Source organism: Sminthopsis crassicaudata, chromosome 6 (genome assembly GCF_048593235.1).
Source record: "Sminthopsis crassicaudata isolate SCR6 chromosome 6, ASM4859323v1, whole genome shotgun sequence".
NCBI lineage: Eukaryota > Metazoa > Chordata > Mammalia > Dasyuromorphia > Dasyuridae > Sminthopsis > Sminthopsis crassicaudata.
Window position 1 is genome coordinate 257061335 of NC_133622.1, and position 20009 is coordinate 257081343.

General features: G+C 62.4%; 3 protein-coding genes across 15 annotated transcripts in view; 1 reads left to right on the forward strand and 2 right to left on the reverse strand.

Moving 5' to 3' along the window:
- Window positions 1-272: 272 nt before the first annotated feature.
- RASSF7 (Ras association domain family member 7) lies at window positions 273-2955 on the reverse strand. 4 transcript variants are annotated; one of them, XM_074274656.1, is made up of 5 exons: window positions 2412-2536; window positions 1956-2089; window positions 1189-1880; window positions 983-1102; window positions 273-891 (listed from the first exon to the last, which is right to left on the reverse strand). In XM_074274656.1, the coding sequence occupies exons 2-5, from the start codon at window positions 2056-2058 to the stop codon at window positions 835-837; spliced, it is 972 nt and encodes a 323-aa protein (XP_074130757.1). In that variant the 5' UTR covers window positions 2059-2089; window positions 2412-2536; the 3' UTR covers window positions 273-834. The 4 variants fall into 4 exon arrangements, with proteins under 4 accessions (XP_074130757.1, XP_074130756.1, XP_074130755.1 ...); XM_074274655.1 differs by lacking the exon at window positions 2412-2536 and adding an exon at window positions 2835-2955 and having other exon boundaries at window positions 273-1102; XM_074274654.1 differs by having other exon boundaries at window positions 273-1102; window positions 2449-2563.
- Window positions 2703-18672, forward strand: LMNTD2 (lamin tail domain containing 2). 3 transcript variants are annotated; one of them, XM_074274648.1, is made up of 16 exons: window positions 2703-2863; window positions 5739-5939; window positions 6180-6461; window positions 7429-7581; window positions 7671-7758; window positions 7833-7988; window positions 9492-9557; window positions 9643-9731; window positions 9819-10048; window positions 10123-10258; window positions 10400-10595; window positions 17026-17133; window positions 17271-17506; window positions 17670-17791; window positions 18121-18173; window positions 18265-18672. In XM_074274648.1, exons 3-16 carry the CDS (start codon window positions 6238-6240, stop codon window positions 18421-18423), a joined length of 2016 nt encoding a protein of 671 aa, XP_074130749.1. In that variant the 5' UTR covers window positions 2703-2863; window positions 5739-5939; window positions 6180-6237; the 3' UTR covers window positions 18424-18672. The 3 variants fall into 3 exon arrangements, with proteins under 3 accessions (XP_074130749.1, XP_074130745.1, XP_074130746.1); XM_074274644.1 differs by lacking the exon at window positions 2703-2863 and adding an exon at window positions 3009-3160; XM_074274645.1 differs by lacking the exon at window positions 2703-2863 and adding an exon at window positions 3558-4088.
- The window catches only part of LRRC56 (leucine rich repeat containing 56), a 40726-nt gene continuing 39330 nt past the window's right edge, over window positions 18614-20009 (reverse strand). For all 8 annotated transcript variants that reach the window (XM_074274640.1, XM_074274643.1, XM_074274637.1 and 5 more), the window contains 2 exons: window positions 19546-19861; window positions 18614-19246 (listed from right to left, as the gene is read on the reverse strand). In XM_074274640.1, the coding sequence (XP_074130741.1) occupies window positions 18961-19246; window positions 19546-19861 (602 nt within the window). In that variant the 3' untranslated portion in view covers window positions 18614-18960. The remainder of the gene's footprint in view (window positions 19247-19545; window positions 19862-20009) is intronic.

A 20009-nucleotide genomic window follows, 5' to 3' on the forward strand; every position in this document is an offset into this window, starting at 1 on the left:
CTGGAAAAGGAACCCAGGCGTGCGCTTCCCTCTCCGAGGAAGCCCCGGCCTTTGGTGCAGGTCGCGCAGGAGGGGACGTGGGGTTCCCGGAGGTCCTGCTCTCGATGTGACACCATTCCCAGGGCAGGCGGAGGGGCCCCAGTAGCCTGAGCGATGGGCAGGAAGGCTGTGGCGACGATGGAATGGGGAACTGCCGGGGAGGGGATAGGGACAGGGAGGTTCCCAGGACTCCGGGTATTCAGGCCGAGGCCGAGGACAGATTCAGCCCACACTGTACTTGGGGTGCCTTTATTCCAGAGGGATCCACACAGTGAGGAAAGGGACACGCTCAGGCCACGGCAAGAGAGAGCCCCCCCCCCCCGGGTCCTGCTAGGAGTTTGTTGGCCACAGTGTAGGGGTCTAAGGATTTGGCCAGGAAGCCCGGCCAGGCCCGGGGGACCCCCGGCCGTCCGGCTGTCTGCCTGGGGTCTCCGGCCTCTGCCCCAGTCAGTCTTTCCCCCGAGATGCCTCACTCATCTCTGACCAGCGCAGCATGTGTGGAGAGGGAGAGGAGCTGGCTACTCCTCTGCCCGGCCGGACGGCCGGAACCCGGGTCCCCCGGCCCGGCAGCCGCCGCCTTCAGCAGGGCCTCGGCGTCCAGGTGAGCCGTCTCTGAGAGAGAGGCGACGGTGAGGGCCGAGGGGGCCGAGCGAGCGGCCGACCACAGCCACGGCCTCCCCGCGGCCGTGGCGTGCGGCGGAGAGGAAGGCGCCAGGGTGGCGGGCACGCGGGGCCCCCGCTCGGAGTCTTCTTCCCGGAGGGGCGGGGGTAGCCGGCTTACGTGTGCTTTGGGGCTCAGGCTGGACATCTCGGGAAGGTGTGGGATGGGTTTGTTGGTGAGGCTGGAGGATCCTGTAGCAAACAGCGAGTGAGCCCGGGGAGCCCTGGGAAGGGGGGTGTTCTTCCTGGGGCTCCCCTGGTGCCCAGCTCCCCAGGCTCTCACCTGGCTGGAGCCAGGGCCCTGGGGCCTTGGGGGCAGCGCAGGCCCGGCCTGCTGGATGAACTGCTGCAGGTTACACTGTCTAAGCTCTCGGTTCAGCTCCTCCACCTCCTGGGCCTGGGCCTGAATGGGTGGGAGAGGGGAGCCATGAAGGAGCCTGGCCCCTGCCTCCGGGAGGGGCCGCGGGCGCCGGCTCAGGCTGGCCTCACCTGCAGGCTCTGCTCGGCCTCCGCCAGGGCCCGGCCCACGCTGGCCAGGCTGCTCTCCAGCCTCTCGCTCTGGAGGGCCTGCGTCTGCAGGTCCCTCTGGAGCCGGGCGGCCGCCGCCTCGTCCTGCGGCCTCCGGGGGCCCGGCGCCTCGGGCTGCTGCTGCCGCTGCCAGCGGATCTCCTCCTCCAGGGCCCGGGCCTGCGCGTCCAGCTCGCGCAGGCGCCGCACGCACTCCTCGGTGGCGGCCTGCAGCGTCTGCACGTGGCCCTGCCGCTCCAGCTCCTCTTCCAGCTCCCGCTTGAGCGCCTCTTGCCAGAAGCCCTCCTGACCCAGCTCGGCCTCGTTGCTGTGCACCAGGTGCTCCAGGCCCCACAGCTCCCCGGCCGCGTCCTCCTTGGGCCAGACGGAGCTCCTTCCCAAGGGCGGAGAGGGCCGCCCCCTGTGGGGCTCGCGGCGGGCAGGGGGCTGGGGCCTGGGCGGAAGGCTGGCCCACGCCAGGGAAGGCCCCGGGGGGAGGCAGGGGTCCGAGGCCGGCCGTTCAGCTAGGCTGGGCCCCGTCCGCCGGAGGACAAACTGGACGTCGCTGGCAAACTGTCCGCACGTGGCCTGGGCCCCCACCGGGCACTCCTGGGGCAGCATCTGCCGCTCCTTGTCCCGGAGCCGCTGGATGAGCACGTAGCGGCCGGTCTGCCCTGGGAAAGAGAAGGAGGCGTCGGGGGGGTCCCGGCCCTGGGGGCCCCCCCCCCAGCCGGGGCCGCCCCGCTCACCTAGGGCCTGGGCCAGGGCGATGACCACTTCCTGGCAGGTGGTCTGCTCCGAGACGCCGCAGACCACTCGCTGCACTCCGTCCACCCACACCTTCAGCTCCATGGGGGCAGGGCCGGGGCATCCCCGGCCTGACCTGGGGGGCGCAAGGAGGGAGGGAACCCGGAGCTAAGGAGCCGCCCGCCGTGCGGGCCCCCCCACTTCTGAGGGCCGGCCCTGGGGCCCCAAGGTTAGCGGGGGAGCTCCGGGCTCTTCCCCCTTCCCGGGGCGGCCCCTTAAAAGGCGCCTCTCCTCGCCAGCCCCGTCCGATCAGATCCCGTTTGGGGGACCGGGTTCAGAGGTCAGGAGGATCGGCGTCCCCCACCGACCTCTGACCCCGCCCCCAGATCCGGGAAAGTAGCAACTGACCCTGGGCAAAGGTCACCCAGAAGGAAAGCCCCCAACAGTCCGGATCCTACCCTTGGGTCCTCTCCCCGCAGCTCCAAACCGACCAACCTCGTTGCGGCTCCGGCTCCGACTCTCGCTCCGGTTCAGGTTCGGGTTCGGGTCCGTGTTCGGGCTCCGACAGTCCCGCCCCGCGGTCCCACACCACCACCTGATTAGCTGTTTGCCCGAGCCCCGCCCCGCCCCGCGCCCCTATTGGCCCGATGCCTATTGCCCCGCCCCGCCCCACCCCGGGCGTCCATTGGTCGCACTGGGGAGTTCGCCCCGCGGCCCCAGCCTCACCCTCATTGGCCGGATGCCTGTTGCCCCACCCCGCCCCACCTAGAGTCCTCATTGGCCACTCTCAACCTTAGGCCCCGCCTCACAATCCAATGGCGGGCTTTCATTGGCTACCAAGTCTAGACCCGACTCCACGCCTCCAGCCGCATCTAGTTTACCTGGCTGACGCTCCGCCCCTCTTCCATGGGTCAGTTTCGAGCTTACAGGTGTGGGCGGGGCTAGGTATGGTCAGACGCGGTGCGACTGCCCCCAAACTCCGGCGGTCTGGCTCGTTGAGCCTCGAGGTCAGCGGTTAAAGTAGCCTCCCAGTCCAGACGGCTGTGTCACCTTGCCCTTGGGAGGGGAACGGTTTTCGTATTGCCCAGTGTGTCATTACTGACCTTTACCCTCTCTGTGACCTCTGACCCCACCATCTATTCCGAGGAACCTGATTTCCGGGTACCTGCTCGGAGTGTCTCGGGCTTCATTTCTCCGTCCATAGGCTGTCAGTAACCGCCCCGCCCCTTTTTGCCGCGCTCCCATTGGCTTTTGAATGTTCTCCCTCCCTTTCTTCAGGTCCCGCTTCCCCCCCCCCCCCCCCCCCCCCCCCGCGCGTTATTGGCTTTTTCCTTGGAGCTGAGACTTAGGTGGCAGAGTTCGGGCAATGGGAGGCGGGCTCTGAGGCGCAACCACCGCCTTTGATGTGCGCGTGCGCGGCTTCCGGCCCATTTGTCTCTTGCTAGCAATGGATGCCCTCGTGGTGTCTGCTCTAAGAGAGTTCGCCAGGGTCTTTCCCTGCACTACCCGCAGAGTGCGAGAGCCTGCGGGACCGGAGGGGGCGCTCATCGGAAATGGTTGCGGGCGGGGGAGGGGTGGGGGGGGATGAGAGGGGAAAGGAAGCTGAAGCTCTGAAGGGAGGAGGAGGGGGCACTGAGGAGGCGAGGGGTGAGGAGGAGGAGGAATGAGAATGAGGAGGGCCCAGAACATGTCCCCGCCCCCAGGACTCGGGGACCTCTGACACCGATCCGGCAGCTTTGTGACAATGGCGGGGCCTCACGATGGGGGGGGACGAGCACCTTGGGGTGGCAAAGCACGTGCGCGCGAAACCTGCCTGGGGGAGACGGGCGACCTCAGCGCGGGGTCCGGGGCACCTCTCGCCCTCGGCAAACCTGGGGGGGAGGCCACGGAACCGCAGCGAGACTTGGCGCCCCCTCTCGGTGGCAGGAGGAGCAGCCCCCGCCCCCGGGCTAGGACCGCGCCTGCTTCTGCCCGCCTTGGGGGGGGGGGGAAGAGCAGCATTTATTAGGCGTCCACGTGCCAGGCGGGAAGACCGCAGGGACCCCAAACCAGCCGCCCGGGGAGCCCCAGAGCCGGCGCCTTCTCCTCCCCACCCCGCCCCCTTCTGCCTTGTTCTCCTCCACGCCAAACACACAGTAGGTGCTTCATGCGCTTGGGACACAGAGGCGGCTGGGGGGGGGGGGCGGGAATGGGGCCATCCCGGGCCTCCCGCAGCAGCTTTCCCGAGGTCCTGGCGCGGAGCCCTCCCTCAGCTCCTCCGCGCTCAGACCCCCCTCTCCTGCTTATTCCTCCCTGCCTCTCTCCTTTTTGTGGCCAAACTGGAAAAGGGCGGCTCCAGCCAGCGCTCCTTCAACCTGCCCTCCCCCCCATGGCCCCAGACCCCCCCCCACCGTCCCAGCCTCCCCCCCCACCGTCCCAGCCTCCCCCCCCATGGCCCGACCCCCCCCCACCGTGCCAGCCTCACCCCTCCCACCGTCCCAGCCTCCCCCCCCCACTGTCCCAGCCTCCCCCCCCACCGTCCCAGTCTCCCCCCCACTGTCCCAGACTCCCCCCCCACCGTCCCAGCCTCACCCCCCCCACCGTCCCAGCCTCCCCCCCCACCGTCCCAGCCTCCCCCCCACTGTCCCAGACTCCCCCCCCACCGTCCCAGCCTCACCCCCCCCACCGTCCCAGCCTCCCCCCCCACCGTCCCAGCCTCCCCCCCACTGTCCCAGACTCCCCCCCCACCGTCCCAGCCTCACCCCCCCACCGTCCCAGCCTCACCCCCCCCACTGTCCCAGCCTCCCCCCCCACCGTCCAGCCTCACCCCCCCCACCGTCCAGCCTCACCCCCCCCACCGTCCCAGCCTCCCCCCCCACCGTCCCAGCCTCACCCCCCCCACCGTCCCAGCCTCACCCCCCCCACTGTCCCAGCCTCCCCCCCACCGTCCCAGCCTCACCCCCCCACCGTCCCAGCCTCACCCCCCCCACTGTCCCAGCCTCCCCCCCCACTGTCCCAGACTCCCCCCCCCACTGTCCCAGCCTCACCCCCCCCACCGTCCCAGCCTCCCCCCCACCTCCCAGCCTCCCCCCCCCACTGTCCCAGCCTCACCCCCCCCACCGTCCCAGCCTCACCCCCCCACCGTCCCAGCCTCACCCCCCCACCGTCCCAGCCTCCCCCCCATGGCCCGACTCCCCCCACCGTCCCAGCCTCCCCCCCCATGGCCCGACTCCCCCCCACCGTCCCAGCCTCCCCCCCCCACCGTCCCAGCCCCCCACCGTCCCAGCCTCACCCCCCCCACCGTCCCAGCCTCACCCCCCCCACTGTCCCAGCCTCACCCCCACCGTCCCAGCCTCATCCCCCCCACCGTCCCAGCCTCATCCCCCCCACCGTCCCAGCCTCACCCCCCCCCACCGTCCCAGCCTCCCCCCCACCGTCCCAGCCTCACCCCCCCCACTGTCCCAGACTCCCCCCCCACCTCCCAGCCTCCCCCCCATGGCCCCAGACCCCCCCCCACCGTCCCAGACTCCCCCCCCACCTCCCAGCCTCCCCCCCCACCGTCCCAGCCTCCCCCTCCCAGGGTCCCCCCCAGTGCAGTTACTGTGGGCTGTCTGAGAGGATGGGCCGGCTCTTCCTGCTCCTTAGCGGGTGCCGGGCACCCGGAGACTCCGAATGACTCTCTCCCCTCCCTGAACTCTCCGCGGGACTGGACGAGCCATGGGCCCATCCTGGGGGCAGCTCGCCTGACCCCTCCCCCCTCCCGGGGCTTAGGCGCACCCTGATTCCTTCCCCTTCTTGTCCCCCAGTTCAGTGGAGTCACCAGAGCCGGGCCAGGGCCCTCCCTCCTAGAGCCTAGAGCTCCAAAAGGAGAAACTGAGGCCTCTGAAATGCCGGAACATCCTCAGAACAAACAGCCCCTCCTCCTAGGGCCCTGGAGGGGTGCTCGTAACCATGGAAACAACAACAAAGCCTGGGCTCCACAACCCAGAGCTCCCAGTCTGCCTTAGGTGAGGGGGGTGGGGTGGGGGAGGGCGACGCGTTCAGGGGGCGCGGGTGGGAGCGCCAGCAGAAGCTTGAAGTTGTAGAAGGCCTTTTCCTCTTCCGTAGCATGGGGCTGAGGAGTCCCGGGGGTGCCTCTCCCCCCAGCCTTTAGCCAGGGTCGCAAGGGGGCCGAGGGCCGGGACAGGGCTCCGGAGGCGGCCGGGACCCCTTCCCCGCTGCAGACTTACGGGGCTTCTCCTGGACAGGTGGGCTGGGGCAGCCTAGCACCCTCTCCCAGGCAGGCTCCCTCCAGGAACACCGGGGATGGCGGGGCAGCCTGCGGAAGCGGGGGAAGACGGCTCCAGCCTGGAGCAGCTGGGCAGCGACTTGGGGCAGGAGCTCAAGGTCCACGAACCCTCCTGGACCATCTCCTGGCCCTCCTTCATGTGGAGCAGCGACGGCCTGGAGGCCACAGAATTGGGGGCGACGCCCGAAGGCGCCTATGGCAAATCCTCCGGCTCTTTCGCCATATCTCGGGACAGCCAACAGTAAGAGCCCATTGGAGGTGCTGCGGGGGGCCGGGGGCCGGGCCAGCGGAGAGCCGCGCTTCTGGAGCCTGCCATCTGAGTCCGCGGCTCTGCCGCTGAGGCTGGGGAGGGAGGCCCGTGCAGCCTGCCACATCCGAGGCCTGGACAGGAAGTGCGGTGCACGGCCTCTGGGGTCCGAGGCCTGGACAGGAAGTGGGGTGCACGGCCTCTGGGGTCCGAGGCCTGGACAGGAAGTGGGGTGCACGGCCTCTGGGGTCCGAGGCCTGGACAGGAAGTGGGGTGCACGGCCTCTGGGGTCACGGCCTCTGGGGTCCGAAGCCTGGACAGGAAGTGGGGTCCATGGCCTCTGGGGTCCGAGGCCTGGACAGGAAGTGGGGTGCACGGCCTCTGGGGTCACGGCCTCTGGGGTCCGAAGCCTGGACAGGAAGTGGGGTGCACGGCCTCTGGGGTCCGAGGCCTGGACAGGAAGTGGGGTGCACGGCCTCTGGGGTCCGAGGCCTGGACAGGAAGTGGGGTGCACGGCCTCTGGGGTCCGAGGCCTGGACAGGAAGTGGGGTGCACGGCCTCTGGGGTCCGAGGCCTGGACAGGAAGTGCGGGTGCACGGCCTCTGGGGTCCGAGGCCTGGACAGGAAGTGGGGTGCACGGCCTCTGGGGTCCGAGGCCTGGACAGGAAGTGGGGTGCACGGCCTCTGGGGGTCGAGGCCTGGACAGGAAGGCGGTGCACGGCCTCTGGGGTCACGGCCTCTGGGGTCCGAGGCCTGGACAGGAAGTGCGGGTGCACGGCCTCTGGGGTCCGAGGCCTGGACAGGAAGTGGGGTGCACGGCCTCTGGGGTCCGAGGCCTGGACAGGAAGTGGGGTCCATGGCCTCTGGGGGTTTGAGACCTTCGAAGGGCGTGGGACGAGCTCTGGCTCTGGGCCTTCGGCCCAGAGGCTGGGGTTAAGGGCTCCGAATGTGTCGTTTGCAGTCGCCTCTCAGAGCACCTGGATCCAAGGGTCCTGAGGCTGCTGCTGGCCCAAAGGGAGCTGGAAATCCAAGGCCTTCGGAAAGCTGCTCAGTGTCCGTCTGGGAAACGGATGACTTACATACTCCATGAGCTGACAGATTCCAAGCCAGAAAGGTCAGGAGCCCTCAGCCTCACTCCCCCCCAGCTTCCCCCTGCCCCACACTTTCCCACACTGCCCCCTTCCTGGTGTGACCTCTCTACAGGACCTCCCGGGACCAGATCAAAGCCCTGCAGCAGCAGATTGAGAAGATGACTCAGGAACTGAGGGACCAGAAGGAACAGGCCTGCCAGGTGAGGCTCTCCGCGGGCTGGGGCTCCTGGCCTCCCTGGCCGGGGGCCTGAAGCCCACCGCTCCCTCCCTGCAGGAGAAGATGGAACTGCAGAATCAGCTTCAAGAGGCCAACGCGACTCTGAAGCGCCTGGAGGATGAGCTGCAGTCCTACCAGCGATCCTGTCTCTTGCACTTGGCCCGGTCCTCCTGGGCCGGCCGGGTGCTGCGCTCCCAGACGGGCAGCGTGGAGGTGGGTGAGCTTGCGGGGGGCGGCTTCCTTGGGGAGACACCCGGATGGGGTGGGGGTCTCTCTGTCCCAGACGGCCTCTCCCTGGCCTTCAGCCCTCTGGCTCCAGACTAGCAGCCAGGACCCTCCCCCTCCTCCTTCTCCAGATTAGCGGTAGGACCCTCCCTCTCTCTCCCTGCTCCCCCCCCCAGGCTTGCCCTGGGCCCGCTTCTCTCCCAGGTCTCGGTCTTCTCAGCTCCCAGGGAGTTGATTACTATCTCTGTGCAGCCCCCCATCTCCAGGAGCCAGGCGCCCTCGAGGGACCACCCAGCTTTCCCTCTGACCCCGGATGCCTTGTAGGGATTTGCCCAGAGTGGCCGCCTGTCCTCCCTCTGAATCCCAGGGAGAGGGCCCTCCCTCACGTGCCGCCTTCGGGCAGCCTTAATGGGCAGGCCTCAGCCGTCCTCCTGCCATCTCTGTCCTTCCAATGGGAGCTGCAGACAGTAGGTGCCTAATACAGGCTCCCTTACATATCATCCCCTGGCTGCTTCTCTGCCAGCGGGAACATCTCTTCTCATGTTTCTCCTTCAGTTGAATCTGCTGTGGCTCCCAGGTGCCCCCTCTGGGTCTCCCCTCCTTTCTCAGCATCGGGGGCTGGTGCTGGCACTCGGGGCTCTGTCCCTCTCTGGGCCCGTGACTCTCAGCTCCTGTGTCTTATTGCCAACGGGAAGTCCTTTAGACAATCCCACGGACACGCACCAAACAGGCTTTTCTTCCAGACCCCCCCGGCCCGGACCGTTACCTTCCACGGTGACTTCCGTGTCGTCTGCCCAGTGACATGCTGTGGGGCAGGACTGGGCACACAGCAGGCGCTCAGCCGTTGCCCGCCCCCTTGCCCGATACCCGCCGCCCGGGAGGTCGTTACTTGCCCCCTTGGAGATCCCGTCTCTCGAGGGTTCGGGCCCCTGCGGCCACTAGCTTCGAGCCTTTGCCCTTTCCACACCCGGGCGGCCGCGGCCCAGGGAGCTGCCGAGGGTCCGGTGGCGCGGAAGCTTTCGGCGGCTCTGTTGCCTCCGAGGATGGCGTCTAAATGCCGGTGTTTTGGGTTCCAGCCCGGGGGCAGCGGGTGGCCCAGTGCGGATCAGGAAGCTCAGGGTTCAGATCCAGGCTGGGTCACTTAGCGGCGAGGTGGCCCCCCTCCCAGAGGTGTTGTGAAGCTCAAACGTGAACATTGAACCCAGTGCTGGGGGCGTAGCAGGTGCCCCCCCCTGCTGATTTCCTTCCTTTCTCCCAGACATGCATGTCATCGGCGTGGCCTTTTGCCCTCCTGGCCCCCGAAGCTTTGCTCCGGCTCTGTCCCCCCCCCCCCGCCAGGCTTCCCCCTACCCTACGTCTTCTCCCTGTTTCTCCCTTGAGGGCGGTGCTCCTGATCTGGCATCACCCCCACCCCCCCATGCCCCCAGACCCAGCTTAGCCCTCAGCAGCCAGTCCGGGCTCGGCTGTGCCCACCAGCCCCTTTTTGCCCAGGTGGTGACAGCTGAGGCGCTGATGATGGATCTGAGTGACGAGTCCCTGGAACAGAAAACTGCGGAGGTAAAGCTGGTCTGGGGGCGAGGGGGGCGGCTCGCGGCTGGGGCCGTGCCCGTGGCAGGCCCAGCCCCAACTCTGGGTCTCCCAGGGGCACCACTTCAGCCTGGAGGACGTGGACTGGAACAGTGTCGCCAAGCGGTATCCCAACCTGTTTGAGGACCTTTACCAAAAAACCAGGTACGGGCCCCTGGGGGTGTCAGGTTGGGCCCCCCACCCCCATCGAGGGTAACCGGGACCCCGGGCGTCCCCTCGCCTGCCCCGCAGGCCCACCTCTGCCCACGTGCTGGACCTCGCGGACCTCCCTGAGCCCCAGCGGGAGAAGTCCAGCAGCCACAAGAATGTCGACTGGAAGGTGCCCAGCAGCTGCCTCAGCTCCACGGCCTCCACCTCGGAGGGGACCACCACCAGGCACAGCAGCGGGCCCTCGTCCGTAGCCTCGGACTTGAGCCCCTCCCTCACCTTGCCCTCGCAGGAGCAGGAGGGCAGCGGCTCCGGTGAGCCCCTCGGCTGCCCGGGGCAGGGGGGTGGGCACCGGGGGCCAGAGGCTGACTCGGGCGTCCCCGGACAGGGACCCACACCGCCATGGAGGTCTGGAGACCCAAGGTGCGCATGGACAGCAGCAGCAGCAACAGGGCTGCGGTGGTGGGCATCGGCCCGGCCAGGCTGGGCTCTGTCCCCAGCTCCTTCCGGGACCACCACCGGGGGTGAGTAGCATGTAAGGGCGGGGGCTGGGGCTGGGGAGGGGACTGGGAGCTGGAGGCTAAGATTGGAGCTGGGGGCTGGGCTAGAGAACTGGGTATTCCGGACCCCACCCATCCCCGGCTGGGCCTGCTCTGCTTCCCCAGGAGGAATAGCTTCGGCTCCCCCTTGAGGATCGTGAAGATTGACAAACGTGGCAAGTTTATCCGGGTGCTCAACGAGTCTCTGGAGGAGAGCGTGGACATCAGCGGCTTCGTCCTCAAGCAGCTCATCCATCAGTTCCCCGTGTGCGTGTACCGCTTCCCCAAGGACACGCTGCTGGGCCCGCAGCATCACGTCACGGTCTGTGCCCCGGCCAGCCAGGGCTCGAGGGAAAGTCCCGGGCCCCAGGAGAACCCCCGCCCCGTGGGAGGGAGGGCCGAGGGTTGTCCGCCTGGGGGAGCCCCCCTGCAGAGGCAAAGCCCTTCCCCCTGCCCCCAAAGCCCTGGCTGCCAGGCCCTTGGGCTTGAGATCTTTGGCCGGACCGAGGGTGACCACTGAGGCTCAGCAGGGGGTGCCACAAACGTGCACCCCGTGGCAGGCCATGTGACTTTGGTCCCTAAGGTGCCCGAAGCAAGCAGAGGCTGACGGCCCTGTGGTCCCTCCCCGTGTCTGCTGATCGGGGGGATCAGTGTCCTGGGGGTAAGGCTGGCATAGAAATCCCGCGCTGGGAGCTGCAGCTGGGGCGCCCATGGGCGACGGCGGGCCATCCTTCCAACCTTCGCATCCCAGAGTGCCGTGGGCTCAGGAAGGACAGCTGGCCGTGGGCCTGGGGCAGGAGGATGCCAGAAGTAAGCACAAGGAGGGCAGGTGGGACCGGGGCCGGGGCTCTTCCTTTCCTGGCCTATGGTTGACTGGCACCCGAGCAGCGTAGTGGCTGAAGGCTCTCCTTGGAAGAGAAAGAAGGCTGAAGCAAGGCATGGCATGGGGGCTCCGGAGAGTCCTTTTCCACAAAACATGGTCTTTGAGTCCTTCCAGGTCATCCTCCCACCCCTCCCCACTCCTTCGAGCCAACTCCATCTCGGCTGGAGCCTGATGCCAGCCTTGCTCACCTCCAGGAAGGCGCTAACCATTGTTTTTCCTCCTGCCTGTTACAGAAAATCCTTTCTTATAATGGTTTTCTTTTAAAAAGAGAAAAAAAAGGGGGGGCAGCTAGGGGGCGCAGTGGATAGAGCATCAGCCCTGAAGTCAGGAGGACCCGAGTTCAAATGTGACCTCAGACACTTAACATTTCCTGGCTGTGTGACCCTGGGCAAGTCACTTAACCCCACTTGCCTCAGTGAGGAAAAGAAATACCCAAGAGGAAGATGGGGGTAAAAACCCCAACTTCACAACTGAGAAAACCTGGCTTGCAACTTGTGTTGCCCTTCCCAGGACCTCTTCCAAAGAGTGGGGCGAGGCAGATTCTCCTAGCTCCTCTTCAGAGCTTCCCCACGGACACTGAGCCAGTCATGGCGCACACGAGGCTTGCCTTCCTGGGGGAAAGAGAGTGAATGCATTTGGGAGCAGGTCGGCTTTTGAAATACGTTCAGTTCAAAATATCCAAAAGACCCGGATTAAAGTGGAGATGGACGTAGATCTGGGAGTCACGATTAGCAGACACTCTTACTAAAGCCGGGGGAGCTCGTGGGCTCCCTGAGAGACTAGAGAGGAGAGTCTTACTGGCATACACTCCCCCCCCCGCCCCCGAGGGAGAGAAGAATGATGGATGATGCAAGCAAGGAGCCTGAAGAGGAGGGGTGAAAATCCAGAGGAGAAACATCTGAGCTACAAGGCATCAGCAGTGTCAGAAGCAGCCAATGAGCAGCAGTCTCCAGGAGAGGCCATCGTTCTCCACTGGGAGAGCACTGCTAACTTTGGACAGAGCAGTTTCCATTCTTAAGCATTTTACAAAATGTGTAGGTTTGGCCAACATTTATTGAGCACCTACTAGCCACCGAGATCACACAGGCTGAAGAGAGGCTGGGTCCCCAGTCTACCTTCACCATAATGAATCTACTAAGTAAATGAGCTACTTAAGGAATTTTCCTAATTTCTTCACAATTCACTTGAAAAGATGATAGGATTTTTGTCCATTGAGGGAAGGGCAATGGACTCCACACAGGAGATTATCTTGTGATTAGTAGAATAGCCCAAATTCTATCTCCAGGTCCACACACTCAATGGTTTTGGAGATGTGGAGTAAATGGCAGGCTGGAGAACCTCAGCTAAGCCCCTGGAGAAAGTTGCTTGAAGGAGATTTCTCAGGTGATAATGAATTCTAGAGAGAATGAGTTCTTAGTGACTTGGGCCAGTGTAGACCTGGTAGCAATAGCAATAGGTTTTAGAAATGGCAGGGGCAGCAACTTGACTGATCTTGGGAGCAATACAGAGTCACAGAAAACTCTCAAAGTGAAAATAGCTCAGTCGACCCTAATCCTGCCCATGGACTCAACCAGCAGAGAGAACTCACCTTGAGAGGAGCCTGTCCTGGAAATGGACTGGTCCAACCCTGATACTGGACCTAGGGGAAGGCTTTGAATAGTAAACAGATGGTTGGTTTTTTTTTTTGTTTTGTTTTGTTTTTGGCCTTCCTGTTCATGTTTCATTCCAGTGTCATGCTTCCATCTGTCCCCCAAATAATACCTCTGTTTTGTATTCCCTGGCTGATTGGAAGAAGGCTCCTAGAAGCAATATTGTTTTTGGGTCATCCACTATAGATCTGCCCCAAATATGCCTTGTGGGAGTCAAATCCCTGCTATGGACCCCATCTCACCATGTCTGTTCAACATTAATGATGCAAATCTCAGGGAAACATGGGCAAATGCACATAGGTTCCATTCAGACTGGCCTGGACCCATTTAGCAACACACTCTGGATGCAGTATTAAGTAAGCTCAAGTCCCTGCATGCAGCTCACAGCTGTCTCTCGGGCTCATGAGGACACCATAAGACACTGTGAAATGTAGGCCGACGTTCAGGGGTACTATGTGCACAGCATTCCCCAATCAGTCACTGACACCATCTCACTCAGGGTAGTGATCTCATAAGTGAAAAAGCCCTTTCACTGCAGAATTGGAGCAAGTGTGCTGTCCAGCAGCCCACTGAGGAGAAACTGCCTGGAGAGTATGGAGGAGCAGAGGCCTTTGTTCTGGCTTTTAATCCTCCTCAGCTTTCTCCCAAAACTCTGAGCAGATCATTGTGGAAGGGTCTGGAAGGTGTTGGCTTTCCCATCTCCCTGAGATTGCCCTAGCCCTGCCCCCAGGTCATCGGATGGGCAGCGTTGGGGGCCCAGGACAAACTTGCTGTAGAGTTATCCAGCAAAGACTATGTATGTCTAAGGGGAAGGGAGTGATTTCATCTCTGCATAATCTCTGGTTGATTTTGTCAGCATCTCTGGTCAGTTTCGCCTCTGCCCCTTTTCTTGTTGGTTTCACCTTTGTGGCACCTCTGGACAGTTTCGCCTCTGCCCCTTTTCTTGTTGGTTTCACCTTTGTGGCACCTCTGGTCAGTTTCGCCTCTGCCCCTTTTCTTGTTGGTTTCACCTTTGTGGCATCTCTGGTCAGTTTCGCCTCTGCCCCTTTTCTTGTTGGTTTCACCTTTGTGGCATCTCTGGTCAGTTTCGCCTCTGCCCCTTTTCTTGTTGGTTTCACCTTTGTGGCACCTCTGGTCAGTTTCGCCTCTGCCCCTTTTCTTGTTGGTTTCACCTTTGTGGCACCTCTGGACAGTTTCGCCTCTGCCCCTTTTCTTGTTGGTTTCACCTTTGTGGCATCTCTGGTCAGTTTCGCCTCTGCCCCTTTTCTTGTTGGTTTCACCTTTGTGGCACCTCTGGACAGTTTCGCCTCTGCCCCTTTTCTTGTTGGTTTCACCTTTGTGGCATCTCTGGTCAGTTTCGCCTCTGCCCCTTTTCTTGTTGGTTTCACCTTTGTGGCATCTCTGGTCAGTTTCGCCTCTGCCCCTTTTCTTGTTGGTTTCACCTTTGTGGCATCTCTGGTCAGTTTCGCCTCTGCCCCTTTTCTTGTTGGTTTCACCTTTGTGGCATCTCTGGTCAGTTTCGCCTCTGCCCCTTTTCTTGTTGGTTTCACCTTTGTGGCACCTCTGGACAGTTTCGCCTCTGCCCCTTTTCTTGTTGGTTTCACCTTTGTGGCATCTCTGGTCAGTTTCGCCTCTGCCCCTTTTCTTGTTGGTTTCACCTTTGTGGCATCTCTGGTCAGTTTCGCCTCTGCCCCTTTTCTTGTTGGTTTCACCTTTGTGGCATCTCTGGTCAGTTTCGCCTCTGCCCCTTTTCTTGTTGGTTTCACCTTTGTGGCATCTCTGGTCAGTTTTGCCTCTGCCCCTTTTCTTGTTGGTTTCACCTTTGTGGCATCTCTGGTCAGTTTCGCCTCTGCCACATCTCTGGTTGACCTCACTTCTGCAGTCTCTCCAACATGCCCTCTTCTCTCTGACATTGCCCCTACCCTGAAGCATCTCTCCATTACCTTGGGCCTGGACTAATGTAGTAGCTGCTGGAGGTGGAGTGGGGGGGAGGTCTGTCTGCCTCAGTCCCTCCCTATTCCAGTCCATCCTCCAGTCAGTCACCAAAGTAACCTCCCTAAAGTTCAGGTGAGACCATGTTCCCCTCTGCCTCTACTCCAAACACCAATTCAGTAAATTCCGGTGGCTTTCCAAAACCTTTAGGATCAAACGTGCCACCCTCTGCTTGACTTGGACAGCCCGTCACACATCCTACCTTTCTAGTCTTTTCACATCTGTCCTCCATGTACTCTGCTCCCCATCTCATACTACACCTGCACTGGAAGACAATCTCTCAGCATCTTGGCCTCTTGGCTTTTTTCAAGTTTCAGTTAAAACCCCATCTTTCTAGGAAGGCTTTCTTCTAGCAAATTTTATCCCTGCAGATTACCTACTATTTTGTCTGTATCTGCAGGTTGTCTCCCCCCTCAGACTATGAGCTCCCCGAGGGCAGGGACCTTATTTATTTTCTTTGTATCCCAATCTGTCCCCAATGCATCTTTGAACTCCTTTAGCACAGTGCTTGGCACATAGTAGATGCTTAAAAAGTGCCAGTTGACTGATGACTTTTTGTGGGTCCTGGAAATATTAAGAGCAATCTACAAATTAGTCCATAGGATATAGAGAATCGTCACTTTCATCTAGTACCACTTCAAATCTATCCGTATTTCCAGTATTAAGGAATACCCATTGTCCTTGGTGATGGAGGTATCAGATTAAGAATCATCCCCTCCTGGGCTGCACTGAAGGTTGTATCTCATTAGAGCAGCTGCTACTTTGTATTCAAGGAATACACTATGGGTGCCACTTAGATGACAACTCACAAGCCCCTTCTGGCATGTATCTCTTTAACATTCAGCCAGTAGATACAATATCTCTTAGAATGGACATTTGTAAGACATAGCGAGAACAAAGTTAACAAAATTCTTCACCACCCCATCCTCAGTGAACCTGGATGCTCTTTCTCACAAATGCAGCATCTGTGAACGAGGGAGCACAAACTTAGGCAAACACAGATGGAATATATGGTGGGGTGACTCACAAATCTTTTGGCCTCAATATCCTTTCTCTTCTCATGGGGACATCACAGGGCTCCTCTTTGGGGCTGAGTAAGGGTCTCCTTAATGTTAGCTTCAACTATTTCTTGGGATTCTTCTCTGCTGCCAATCTCAAGTCTAAATCTGACACGATTCTGTGTGTCCCTGTTTGATTGCTGGCACCTATCAAGGAAGGAATGTTCAAAGTACTGGATAGGGCACTTCCTGGGAGAGTAGCCCCCTGCTAGATGCTCCATTTGATTGGAAGAAAAGAGAGATTCCTCCTCATCTTCCTGTAGAAGTGAAGAGTTGGGTCCTTCCCTGACTACTGCAGACCCTTCTCACCTACTCAGATCAAGGTATTACATGTCCCAAAGCACGTGGCATCTCAGTAACACCTGGTCATCTGTATTGACTATCTGGAGTGTAAATCCTCCTCCTGAGCTTGAAAAAGGGGATGGACACTTCCCCTTACTCTTCAAGCAGAATATAAGGCAAATAGACCAGTGTGACCTTTAAACCAGAAGTACTCTAGCTGCCCTTTCTCAAGGCTACCTCCATCCTGGAGAATTTAACTCCTGATCCACTCATTCTTTACTCAGCCCTCTCCCTGCTCCACTCCCCCACCCATCAGCACAAGAGAGTTGAGCTTGCCTCTTCATCCGAGGCGGGAGGGAGAGGAAATGTGTGTGAGGGACCTTGCTGCAGCTTGCGACTTGGCTCTTTCGGATGACCTCTCTTGGTCCCTTCCCTTTCTGCTGCTGATGTCCAGGTGTGTTCCTTCCCTCCATCTATCTCTCTCCAGACTCTGTGACTTGCTAGCCTCTAATCAGTCATGAGAGCAGCAAATAGATGGGGTAGGTGGCCACACTTGGAGCCATCAAACAGACGTTTAGGGGATGTAGTTCCCCAAAAGAACGCTGTAAGCAGACTCCCGTTCCCCGTGAGCATTCTGATAAGAGCACCCCACAAGGAACACAATGACCCCAAAGCTTCAGGCTCTTAGCCGGGTGGGGTTCTCGGGTCCAGAATCCCTCTGGCTCACGGTGTGATTGCTGTCTCACCTCATGCCGACCTGGCCCTCTCCCAGGTGCCTCCCTCTCAGTCAGTCTCCATTTTTTGAGTATTTACTAGCTAAGGAGAGAGGGCATATCCTGTCCCATGGGGCCGGCCTCGGGGACCCGTCTGACAGGACTCTTGGGGCAGGTGTGGGGTGAAGGAGTCGGCCTGACGAAGAAGCAGACAGAAAGGCAGCTGATCCACTTTTACACCAACCCTGGCTGTGTCACCCTCCTGCTGAACCCCAAGGGACAGGTGAGTTGCAGGGGGCCCCCAGAGGGAAGGTTTGGGTGCCCGGGAGCCCGGCCACCACGAGTCTGGGGACGCTTCCGCGAGTGGGGCAGGCTGTGGCTCCTCTCCTGGAGGGATGAGGTGACCAGTCAGTCCCACAGGTGATGAGCGAGTATCAGGCACAACACTCTGTGACTGAGGTCTCCAAGTCTTTCGATGACCATACGGACGTGTCTATCGACCGCTATCCCCTTCCTGAGGCTGAGGGAGAGAAGTCCCAGGAGGCCCCAGACCTCGGGAGCAAGAGCTACCGCCGGCAGTCCCGGATCCGAAGAAAGAGCAGGATTTCGGGGCCTTCCCACAGCCTCGACAGTCAGCCTGGGACCTACAGAGGCAGGTGTGCTGTGGGAGCAGGGGGGATTTGCTCAAGCTTTGCCAGATCCCCACCTTGGAGTCATGATTTCGACTTTCCCCTTCTGCCGCCCCTCTCCCCAGGTCCCATTCCCCCGTCTTTTGTCCACGTCAGCCTCTTCTCACTCCTGTTTGTCGTCCCCTCTCAGGCCCCTGATCCCCATCCCCAGCTACAACATCTCCAAGAGCTTTGGCCAGCAGGAGGCCAGGGAGGCCAGGATCTCCAGGCAATCTCTTCATGGTGCAATGGTGCCACTTCCCAGCATTCCAGGTGCCTGCTGCCCAGGAGTCCCCCTCCCCCATCTTTCCGTCCTCACGCACTGTTGGCCATGACTCTCCCAGATCTCCCTTCCTAGCCATGGGACGTGGCGGCTGGGGAGTGGGGAGTGAGGGATGGAGGACTAAGACAGCCCCGCACTGGGGGACTAGCGGACTGGCCTTCGTGCCGGGGGACTAGCGGACTGGCCTTCGTGCCGGGGGACTAGCGGACTGGCCTTCGTGCCGGGGGACTAGCGGACTGGCCTTCGTGCCGGGGGACTAGCGGACTGGCCTTCGTGCTGGGGGACTAGCGGACTGACCCTCATGCTGTCCCCCAAACAGAGCTGGCGCAGCTGCCAAACATTGGCAAGAAGATGCAGGAGAAGGGGGTTTCTGTGAGTGTGTGAGACCTGAGAGCTGGGGGGGTTTGGGAGGGGGGCCGGCCTGGCCCGGCAGCTCCCGCCACTGCTCCTTCTCTCCACGCAGAAAGCGAACCATTTCCTGCCGCCACAGATCTGCAGGAAGTTCGTGGACGTGGACTGTCCCATGGTGGCCCTGAGCGTTCAGAAGACCTCAGAGAGCAGATTTGGGATGAAGCACCTGAGTTATCTCCCCATTACCACAGAGCTGAGGGGGCCTCTGTGAGGGGCGGGGGGGGGGGGCACAGACATTTACCACAATACATTCGCCTCGAGTAGCTGAGCGGCCTGTCCGGGAGGCTCTGTGTGATTGAAGGGGGGGAGGGGGAGGCACTGCTAGGAGCAAATCCAGGGAGAGCTCTAGGTGGGGTGGGCTGGGGGGGGGGCGGGGAGCAGCCAGGAGCCACAGTAAGACACTGGCTGCATAATTTATTAACCAGTATTAAGTGAAAATAAACCACGTTACATTTGTGTCCCAGTAGAGAATGATTGACAAAAAGGCGATTCTGCCCCGGTATCTGGGGGGTCTCTAAGCAAGCCCCAGAATTAGGGTCCGGGCCCCCACGGGCCCCCTCCTGGGTGCAGCGCCGGGCGCTGGCAGGCCCTCCTCCCAGACGCTCCCTCCGCAGAGTCACTGACAGGACTCGAGGGTCGGTCCGAGGGGCCAGGACTCCAGGCTCTTCCTGGGCAGGCGGTCCGAGGGGCCCTCTCCCCCGGGGCGCCCCCTTGGGGTCAGCCCAGGTCTCCAATCCGGGCCACAGCCTTAGGACTTGGCACTCCTCGGGGGAGGGGCGGGGGGCGTCGGGGGAGGGGTAGCGGGGGGCCCCAGGCTGGGCAGCCGGTGGAGGGCGCTGGGGGTGCCGGGCAGCGGCCAGGCCAGCGGAAGCATCTTCTCCTGGGCCTTGGGACAGCGGATGACGAGGGGCTGCCTGCAGCCCGCTCCCTTGGAGGCACTCGGAAGTCGGAGGGGACCGAAGGCCGGCTCCAGGGGGGGCGGGGGCGGGGACGGGTGGGCCCCCGGGGCGGGCCGGAGGCCCCTCGGGCTGTGCCTGTGGGAGGAGGGAGGGAGCAGCTGAAAGCTGTCCTGCCGGGGCCCTGCAGGTCCTCCCCCTCCCTCCTCCCTGGAGTGCTGGGGCGCAGAGGCTTCTCAGAACACTGGGCTCCCCCCGCCCTCCCCTTCCTGCCAGGAGAGGAAGGGGGGAAGGAGGAAAGAAAACGCAGAAAAGACAGTGACAGATGGGGGAGGGGGAGACACAAGCGATGGGGGAGGGGAGACGGGGGAGGGGACGGGGGAGACCCAAGGCTCCTTCCTGGGTTCCAGGAACAGCCGTTGGGAAGGACTGCTTACTTGGGCTCCGAGGCTTCCCCTCCTCCGGCCGGCCTGGTCGCAGGCTGCTCGGGCTGGCTCTGGGACCCTGGGCTTCTCAGGGCCGTGAGCCGCCTGAAGGGGCTCAGCCTCTCCCCGAGGTGGGCCCCCGCCTCCGGGCTGGACAGCGGGCTGATGCTGGCGAGGCTCGGGGGCAGCCGCCTGCCCCGGAACTCGGACCTCGGGCAACTGCCGGGGCTGGGAAACGGGGGAGGCGATGGCTGCCTGAGGGAAGGAGGGCTCAGGGGGGAGCCGGGCCCCGCCGCCCATCCGCTGCCGCCCGTGGCCCCGGAAGGATCTGCGGGGCAACCGAGAACGCAGACTCAGCAGGGACCCTCACACTCCCCGGGACCCCAACGGGCGGATGCCAGCGGAAGGGCGGCCGCCCCCACCCCCCGGGGACCACCCCCAGAGCCCCGCCGCGTCCGGGGGCCCTTCTGGGGGTC

Bases quoted from the DNA above. Each gene is read 5' to 3' on its own strand.
- RASSF7 (XM_074274655.1), bottom strand. From the start codon at position 2,058: ATGGAGCTGAAGGTGTGGGTGGACGGAGTGCAGCGAGTGGTCTGCGGC. The intron at 1,881-1,955 runs GTGAGCGGGGCG...TCTCTTTCCCAG, and splicing joins CGCCCTGGCCCAGGCCCTAG to GGCAGACCGGCCGCTACGTG. The intron at 1,103-1,188 runs GTGAGGCCAGCC...CCACCCATTCAG, and splicing joins AGGCCGAGCAGAGCCTGCAG to GCCCAGGCCCAGGAGGTGGA.
- LMNTD2 (XM_074274648.1), top strand. From the start codon at position 6,238: ATGGCGGGGCAGCCTGCGGAAGCGGGGGAAGACGGCTCCAGCCTGGAG. The intron at 10,049-10,122 runs GTGAGCCCCTCG...GTCCCCGGACAG, and splicing joins GCAGGAGGGCAGCGGCTCCG to GGACCCACACCGCCATGGAG. The intron at 17,507-17,669 runs GTGTGCTGTGGG...GTCCCCTCTCAG, and splicing joins CCTGGGACCTACAGAGGCAG to GCCCCTGATCCCCATCCCCA.